This window comes from Neopsephotus bourkii, unplaced genomic scaffold (assembly GCF_033783945.1).
Source record: "Neopsephotus bourkii isolate Nb327-2 ecotype Australia unplaced genomic scaffold, CSIRO-AGI_Nbou_v1 NB_1128, whole genome shotgun sequence".
Taxonomy (NCBI): domain Eukaryota; kingdom Metazoa; phylum Chordata; class Aves; order Psittaciformes; family Psittacidae; genus Neopsephotus; species Neopsephotus bourkii.
The window spans coordinates 438,242-447,508 of record NW_026901614.1 but is presented as its reverse complement, the minus strand read 5'-3'; the positions used below and the strand labels follow the sequence as shown (position 1 = coordinate 447,508).

The following is a 9,267-nucleotide window of genomic DNA, read 5'->3' as shown; positions in this document are numbered from 1 at the left end:
CAAACACAGGCTGGGGGAGACTGGAATGGAGCAGCCCCAAAGAGAAGGACTTGGGGTGTTGGGTGAGGAGAAGCTCCCCATGACCTTGCATGTGCACTTGAACCCAGAACCCCCCCTGTGTGCTGGGCTACATCGTAAGAGGTAACCACGGGTCAATGAAGACCTCAACCCTCTACTCTGCCCTGGTGATACCCCACCTGAAGTGTTGTGTCCACCCTTGTCCAGTAGAATAAACATGTGTGCCTGTTAGAATCATAGAATCCCAGATTGGTTTGGGTTGGGAGGGCCTTTAAGCTCATCCAGCTCCACCCCACTTGCCACAGACAGGGACACCTTCCACGAAGGCAGGGTGTTCCAAGCCCTATCCAACCTGGCCTTGAACACTGCCAGGGATGAAACAGCCACAGCTTCTCTGGGCACCCTGTGCCAGCGCCTCAGCACCCTAAGAGCTCATCTCAGTCTCCCCTCGGGCAGGTTAAAGCCATTCCCCTTGTCCTGTCCCTACAGGCCCTTGTCCAAAGCCCCTCTCTAGGTGTTTGCAACCCCTTTAAGTATTGGAATATGGTTGCAATGTACCTCTGTTATGAGGTTAGAGCAGGTCCAATGAGGCAATGGAAGTGGTCAGAGGGCTGGAACACATCTCCTGTGAATAAACACTGAAAGAGTTGGGGCTGTTTAGCCCAGAGAGAGGCTTCAGGGATACCTTCTGCAGCCTTTCAATATATAAATGGGACGCAGACGAAAGACAGTCTTTTTACCAGGGCCTGTAGTGCCTGGAGAAAGGGCACCAGTTTTAAGCTGGCAGCGGGTAGATTTAGCCTGGACATCGCTGGAGCCATTCAGAGCCACGCTGATGGGGCTTTAAGCAATACGATACGGTCTGCGGCCCTCCTACCCCAGCAAGGGCTGGGCCCGACTGCCCCTACCTGCCCCTGCCCGCCCGGCCCACACCAGCGCCACCGGACCCTATCACTGCCACGTCCCCAGCCATGCCCCAGACCGCCTTCCTGATTGGATGTTTCCTTGTTTTTGGGCGTGTCCCAGAAACTTGCTCGGGATTGGTGACTTTGTGCCATGTTGGAGGATAACCATGGCGCCAAGGCGGTGGCTCCGCCTCAATTAGCTGATGGTTACGTCTATCTCCGTGTCTTCGCAGCTGATTGGCTGGCCCGCTGGGAGGCGGAAGCGGCTGAGACGTGTTCCGGTGCTGAGCTGGGTGGGGGCGGAGTTGTGTTAGAGTGGCGGAGCTGTCGCTGCGGGTGGCGGCCCGCGATGTCTGCAGGCCGGTGATTCCCCGCTGCCTGTGTGCGGCTCGCGGGGTGGGCTCTGTCGGCAGGTCAGTGGTTCCCTGCTCGGTGTTGTACCTCCGCTGTGTGCGGTTCGCGGGGTAGGCGCTGTCGTACTGCTCTCGTCGGTGGTCCCTGACTGGGCCTCTTACGCCGTGCAGCTTTGGGGCTCTCCTGCCGGCATGCAAGGGCCAAGGAGCAGGGGGGCTGGTTGGCAGCTTCTTGGGGTCCGGCTGGTGCGGAGCAGCGGGCGGGCTAGTGTCCTCTCTCGCTCTTGGGCTACCTGGTGCGGTGCGGCCCGGCCCTGCCCCACTGCGTTGGTGCCAGCGCTGCGATAGCTCTGCCTTTCGCCGACGGTCTGAGTGTGGTGCCCAGCGGTAACCGGCAGTGGACCCAGACTTGGAAACGCTTCTGGTTTGTGAGGCTGGCCAGGGGTATTGCGCACAACTAAGCTCTCGGTATATCTGCGTGATTGGTGGGCATCCAAATGTTCATGTAGCCATATCACCCCTTCCCTTGGTGAAGGGTTGTTGCTGGCTTCTGAGGCCTGTCACCAGGTGACTGCGGTAGTCATGATCTGTTGCTCTGCTTGGATCCTTGTCCCTTTCTGAGCACTTCTGCACGCTGCAGGAGGTTTGGTCCAGGGCTGGTGTAAAGCAGCAACGCCTTCAATGTGTGGTTGTCTTAAAAAGAAATGAAATGCAAGGAGTTAGACTTATGTAGCATAAATTTAGAATAAATTAGGGAAAGCCACCGTCAAGTCTGTCTTCCCTATGGCTGAAACCTAGAGGTAGAATACATGGATTTATGCAGTGCTTACTGCTCATATGCAGGTTGCCCTGTGACTAGTAATGGACTTAGGCTGTTTGGGTTGGAAGGAGAATTATATATCAGAGTAAAGTAGCCTCTTCTAGAACACCACTGGTAGCCCCAGTGTTCAAAGTAAAGTCTCACAACAAGAATGCTGAGTAAAACACTATTTTAAACTACAGACAGGATACAAGCTGTAATGGCTTACATAATAAATATAGTGTAGGGCTTTTGTGTTCTGCTATTCATTACAGAATGGAAATCCATACCAAAGCCAGTATGATCCTGGAAGAGCAATAGTCCTGCCTCTGACAGCTGTACTGTTTACTTTATTTGGGGGAGGCAGTGGAACACAGAATAACCTTTTGTGTTTGTCTACTCCTGTTTATGAGGAAATAGGCCAGCATTGTATAATGCTTTCCTGCTACAAATTCAGAAGTAAATATGAAGTGCAAGCTTCAAGGTATTCCTGCCACAAGTCCTTGATGTTAATATGTAAGACAGCTGCCACATTATGTGTGGCTTGTTGGGTTTGGGACAGTGTTTAGAGCTACATTATGCTAGTTCATAGAATCATAGAATGGTTTGGGTTGGAAAGGATCTTAACATCATCCAGTTCCAACCCCCTGCCATGAGCAGGATGCCTCGCACTAGATCATGTCACCCACGGCTCTGACCAGCCTGGCCTTGAGAACTGCCAGGGATAGAGCATTTGCCACCACTTTGGGCAGCCTGTTCCAGGACCAGGATCTTCTTTTCTCCAAACTTCCCATCAAGTGTCAGTGGACCGGGATTCCTAAAGTCTGGTCTTGCCACAGAAAGCTGAGGAAAGGAGGCAGTGAGTACATCAGCTTTTTCTGTGGTCAGGTCCACTGTCACGTTTATGAAATCACAGAATGGTTGAGGTAGGAACAGATCACCAGGGCTCATCTAGTCCAACCTTGCTGCTCAAGCAGGGTTACCTAGAGCACATTGTTCAGGATTGTGTCAATTTAGCAGTGGGCCTGTGTTTTCCCTGGGGTACCTGTTGTTGTTTATATAATTGTAGAATCACTTTTAATTCCCTTTCACATCCCTTGTGTTCAGTTCACCTCGAAATGCAAATAGAGGAACTCGGGCCTGTCTGCACCTATTTGCATGTGAAAGGAAACAGGCCATGCCATGTGCAAATAGGTGCAGACAGGCCTTAGTTTCTCTGTTTGCATTTTAAGGAGGCCAGTTGTGAGCCAAGCCATGTAAGGCATATTAGCTTGAGTTCAATATCGGATTAATGTAGCCAGCCTGGACAGAGACCAGGGAATCTTTGCATAGTCCATGTATGCGTGCTTGAAATGGTAATGCTTGTAGCATGCAGATATGTGCTGAGCTCCACACATATTTCTGGTTACAGTGGATGTCTGCAGATGTGTAGATTCTACTATATTTCTAATACCACTTCAGTAATTCATCTGTTGGTTCTATCATTCCTAAATCGGGTGATGCTTTTCTTCTTAGCAGTTTTGTCTCTGTAACTGTATTCTGATGCTTTGTTTTGCTTTAGGCTAAAGATGCTGAGCCGTTTGTCAGGTTTAGCAAGTACTGTTTTACAAGAGCTGTCAGGCGATGATAGAGACGCAGTTACTGAAGCTGGAGATTCAGTTACTGAATCCTCTGTCTCTGTAAGTATAATGTTTATATAAAGACTTTCAGATCTTACTGAGAGATAGGTTGGGGCGTGTGAATTATTTGACTGCAGTGAGAATTGTTTCCTACTTCTTCATTGCTGAGCACTAGACTAAGCTGTTCTCTTAGATTCCTGACCCCTTAAGTCAGCAATTGACCTTAGCTCTTTTTGAGTGTGACCATACAACTAATTCCTTATCTACCAAGTGGTCCATCCATCAAATCCATCTCTCTCCAATTTAGAGACAAGGATGTCATGCAGGGTAGTGTCAAATGCCTTGCACAAGTCCGGGTAGTCCGGGTAGATAAACATCAGTCAGTTTTTCATTATCTGCCTGTGTCACAACCCCATCATAAAAGCCACCAAATCTGTCATGCTTGGTTGTCCCCTTAATTTCCATATGTCAAGGTAATCCTGGAAAACAAACTGGAATTGGGGTGAAGAAAGATCTTCATTATTTTTTTTAAGAGTACCAATGACTGTATGTAGTGTAAAGGAGAGCTCTGAATGAATGCCTGACAGTGAAAGGCTTGGCCTGTATGTTGCCCTTTTGGACTTTTGAAGCTTTTTTTTTTCCTCTTATTTCACTGTTTCAGGTACAAGCTGTAGAACCAGAAGCAGGAAGCATGGAGGAGGCACCTGAGGAGCTCTTGGAGCGCCTGGCCCAAACAGAAAAACTGGTTGTTCAGCTGAAGGATTTGGTCCGAGAAAAGGATACCCTGCTCCAGCAAAAAGAAACTGTACTTAAGGTATCATTTCTTTCACTGGGGACCTGGGAGCAAGAGTAAAAAATGCTGCTTCAGCTTTTTTTGTAAGCTAGTGTCTGCTTTCTTTTGAACATTTGAGACCTTCACTACTAAATGCATCAATTCCAGAGAATTACTAGAATACAAAGAATGGACCGTAAGCCAAGAGATGTAGGATAGCTTCTGTTTGTATTGGTTAGAGGTAATTCCTCCTAGGAGAGATAAGTTATGTCCAAGTTATGTAGCATTTTATCTCCGAGCTCCTCAAGGCCCCTGCAGTTTTCTGGTGTCTCGCCATAAGTACTAATCTTTTTGTGAGATTTTTCTTTACCCACTTCAGAGTGTTTGAGACAGTGTATTCTGTGTTGTAGTCACCCAATAGTCCAGTGTTTTTTTGGCATGTAACCAAGGATAAATATTGAATATCCTGAGGCATGACATGTTTCCTGGATGTGTTTTAGGTAGCACTGTTACTGAAGGCAGGTTTGGGCAAAGAACAGCAGACAGACAAATTATGTAACCTCTCCAAGTGATGCTTTCAGGGTGAAAGCACTGGCATTTTAAGTGCAGTCAGTTTGTATCCTTCTTTTCCAGGAAGAACGAGAAGCTGCAGATGCTAAGCTGATGAAGCTTAAACTTCAGGCCAAAGCCAAACTGGCCTCTCTGAACAAACGCATTGAGGAGCTGACAGAGAAAGGATCACTGGTGCCTGCACAGACCTTACCAGAAGAGCAAGTGTGTCCCAAGGTTGGGAGAACATGGCTACTTAAAAGATATTAGCATCTACTAATCTGGTGCCACCCTGCATTTTAGGTCCCAGTGAGCTAGCAGGTCTTGTCTTGTTAGCAGGACATTGTTAGCAAGCATGTCTGTGTTGTAGGAAGCCGGTCTGTCCAGCTTTCTTGTACTGCAGATGCCCTTGGAATACACAATCTGATCTCCTCAAGGGTATGGGCTAGTTTCACTTTGCGTATCTTCAGTAATCTGTTGTAGCCAAGTTCTTCCCTGCAGAAGTTGCCTGTGTGAGCTGTAAGTTTCAGAATGTTACCTGACATGCGAGTAAAACAAAGGAGAGGGAAAGTTGGCTGGAATTCAGGAACAAGGAGGTAAGGAGGCCATTAAAAGTCAAAGGCAGTAACTCTAATAGAAAAAACCTGATTTCCAGCCATGTAGCTTCTATGCCACCACAAAGTTTTATGGTTAACAAGTCATAATTGTGTACAGCTAGGTAAAAAATGAGGGGAAAATGTTCTATATCAAGACATAAAAGAAGCTATTGCTCCCATTCTTGCTGGTGATTTTTTAAAACCTGAAATTGTTCTGCTGACCACATAGTTTTCTTTAAAGTTAGTAATACTAGGCAAGGGATAAGTAATAAAAGTCTAAACAGCTTGCAGGACATCAAGTGATATTTGCAGTCACAGAATGGTTTGGGTTGGAAAGGGCCTTAAGATCATCCAGTTCCAACCTCCTGCCACAGGCAGGGAGACCTTCCGCTAGGCCAGGTTGCTCCAAGCCCTGTTCAAGAATGCTGCCAGGGATGGGGACATTCACAACATCCTTGGGCAACCTGTGCCAGTGCACAGGCTTTGTTTAGCTTATGCATATATAGCATTTGCAGACCTGTGTGCTGTTACATTACTTTATGTAGACTTGCTGCTATGGACTAATGAGTGTTCTTGCTTCAAAATTCAAATTTATCAGTAGAATAAGGAAAAGGAGGAAAAACTTATCAGTTAGTGAGTGTAATGTGGTTTTTAAAGAGGCCTACTAATTTTATTTTATTTTTTTTTTTCTGATGTAAGGCAAAGTTACCCTTCCAGCTGTTGTACTAAGCGTAGCAAGGTCTGGTGTGGAGTTCTGTACACTTGGAATTAGGAAAGAGAAATTCTGAGAGCAGCAAAAGACTTTCCATTCTCCTATCATCTTAGTACCTGCTTTTACTAGACACTCAAAATAGCGTGGCTGTTTAGATAACCCAAGGAGGAGAGGAAACATAATTTCTACAGTAGTATGAGGAAGGTAAACACCAAGAACTTGGGAGAACTGTTAAAGTGAAAGGACAGTACTTGCAGGTGAAGAATGGGTGTGAATTAGTCATTGAATACAATGAATGGCCTTCTAATTAGAGGAATGAGGCGTGGAAATGGTGTGGACCAAAGCCTTACTGGTTTTGGGTTAGCACATCACTTAAGACAAGTGATGTTACAGCAGTTATCTTCAATGTTATGTATTTGACCCAGAAAGCACTTTCCAAGTACTTTCTTGTGAGGTTAGACCTCCTGAGAAGCTACACATTCCTTTAGTTATTTATAATTACTTCTCCTGTAGATGCCGTCTTGAGTAATGGTGTTATTTTGTAGACAGATATCTGTCACTTGAAGAGGAGAAATTCAGGTTAGGATTGTGTGTTGTGCTGAGGTGTTAAACATTAGTGATTCCTTTGGAAATCAGGAGGGATAAATACAGCAAAGGGCTTATTTTCCCCTCTTCATGATGGGGGGCCCCAGGGAAAGGCTCTGTGTTAAAAGCCCAGAATGTAACAGTACCAATGAGATATTTGACTGCCTGATTTTGAGAATCAAAATACCAGCTTTTTATGAAAAAAATACCATAACTTTTTATGAAATAGTTGGTATGTGTCTACAGAACAGGTGAGACTCCATTTAAACTTTTAAAGTGGCTAAACACAAATTGTGTTCTAATTTATACATTTTGGAAAAACGTATTTGACACCTTGAGCTCTGGTGACTTTGTGGTTGCGTTACTGTCCTTAATTGTGGCACTTCATGTAGTGGACAGTGTGTAAGGACTTTATCAGAATCTTTTCCAAGCCCTGAAAGCTAATTTTAAGAAAGCAAAGTAATCCACTGATCTTTCCCCCTTGGCAACTGTTTAGCCCCAGCCTTATAAATTGTGTCTGTCCCTGGCTTCTTACAGCTTCCTCTACTTCTGTTGTTTCTTTTTTAACTCTGTTCTACTGAATTTAAGTGGAATTACAGCTTTCCTTGCCTGCCTATTCTATGTGCTTCTAAAGACATCTATAAGTGACATGTATTTTGAGCAACAGCAACTTCTTGGTTATTCTTACTACATGGACTTGCAAGTCTGTCGTGGTTTTAGCCTTCATAAATTTTTCAGAATGGGTTTAAAGGATGTAAATACACGTATGCTCCATATGTTATTGGTGATCTTTGGCCCAATACCTGTAACAAGGAAAATAAAGGTACGTTTTATGTATATTCAGTCAAAAGTCCCCAGTACTCAGTGCTTGAAGTAGTTGGGAGTGCTGAGATCATAACAATAGAAGGATGTTTTTCCTGCTTCTCAATGACATGATTGATATGCTGGACCTACTGCTTGACTCTGTGCTAAGTAGATACAACTGTGGTGTTTCAGAATTGCTTGCCATACAGGTGGTCTTTGAAAGACAAAGAGTGCAGGTGTAAGTGTGCTGGTATGTCTGAGATGTCATAGCTAAAGCATGTGTTTTATGCAAAATGCTGATTTTAGTACCTTAGAGGAGAGCAGAATTGATGATTGATTGCATGTTCCCTTTGCTTGTTTCTAACAGGTTCATTATAAATCCCTTTAGTCTAAAGAGATTTCCACAGGCATTTTCTGTCGTTTAGAATATTTAATGTCTGTCCTTTTGTCACATGGGGAATACTCTTCTACTGCTAATTAAAAAAACTGTTTAATTTCCTGTATTATAGAAATCTGTGAAATTAAAAAGCCTCACAAATCAAGCTGGTCATATTGTAGTTTACATATTATATTTTATGTAAGGACATTATATATATTAGTTTGTGGTAAGCGTTCACGGTATTAGCTGTTCCAAAGTGATTTGATGTTTCCTAATGAGACACCTTGTTCATATCTATGCAGAAATAGGGAAAGTGGTTATATGATACAGGACAACTTCATTTAAGGAAGCAAAGAAAATGTAAAGTTTTTTAAAAAAAATAAGAACTGTAGAAATAAGCATCTGGTCAAGAAGCCAGCATGAAAAAGCATTCCAAATTTCTCCCTTTTTTTTTTTTTTTTTTTTTAATTTACCAGCAATACTTCTGTTTTTCTTCCCCACTTCTTTCCTCTGGCAGTGTCAGAATAACCAAAATACAAGTGAAAGGCATAATAGAGAGGAAGCTGAAGCACTAAAAGAACTCCTGAGGGAGCGAGAAGAGACTGTTCAGGATCTGAAGGAACAGCTGGCTCTAGCCAAAGTGAATCTGAATGATGCTGAAATCAAATACGCATCACAGGTACAGAAAATCTGTCTGTTCATCAGTCTGTGTGTCTGTTTCCCACGCTGCTATTTACACTGAACAGCTGAATGATAGTTCAGCTGGAAGTGACCTGCAGCAATCATCTAATCCAACTGCCTGACCACTTCAGGGCTGACCAAAAGTTAAAGTGTTTCTATTAAGGGCATTGTCCAAATGCCTCTTTAACACTGGAAGGCTATGGTAATCCAGTTCCAGTGTGTGACTGCTCTCTTGTACAGTTTGAACACCCTCTGATGCAGCTTTGAACCATTCCCATGTGTCTTGTTACTGGATAACTTGAGACTCAGTTGTTCCTGAGGCCATGCTGCTGTTAGGGAATCTGGCTAAGTCCTGCAGCCTGGCAGAGGCAAGGCTGCCAAAGCTCCGTGCTCCTCAGTCCAGCCAGTAATGTGGCTGAGAATGTGTTCCTAGCCGGTGCGCATGTGCCACTCCTGTATACATGTATGACCAGCCACATAGATAATACAGCCAGA

At 44.6% G+C, this 9,267-nt stretch overlaps 1 protein-coding gene across 6 annotated transcripts in view; it reads left to right on the top strand.

Moving 5' to 3' along the window:
• The first annotated feature begins 1,266 nt into the window (after positions 1-1,266).
• Positions 1,267-9,267, top strand: part of GOLGB1 (golgin B1) — a 45,506-nt gene continuing 37,505 nt past the window's right edge. Inside the window, exons 1-5 of one of the 6 annotated variants that reach the window (XM_061362574.1) lie at positions 1,267-1,387; positions 3,637-3,754; positions 4,356-4,508; positions 5,100-5,252; positions 8,609-8,770. In XM_061362574.1, coding sequence (XP_061218558.1) covers positions 3,644-3,754; positions 4,356-4,508; positions 5,100-5,252; positions 8,609-8,770 — 579 coding nt within the window. In that variant the 5' untranslated portion in view covers positions 1,267-1,387; positions 3,637-3,643. Of the gene's footprint in view, positions 1,388-1,562; positions 1,721-3,348; positions 3,755-4,355; positions 4,509-5,099; positions 5,253-8,608; positions 8,771-9,267 lie in introns of those variants that run through there. The other 5 variants (XM_061362575.1, XM_061362578.1, XM_061362577.1 and 2 more) reach the window with 5 other exon arrangements.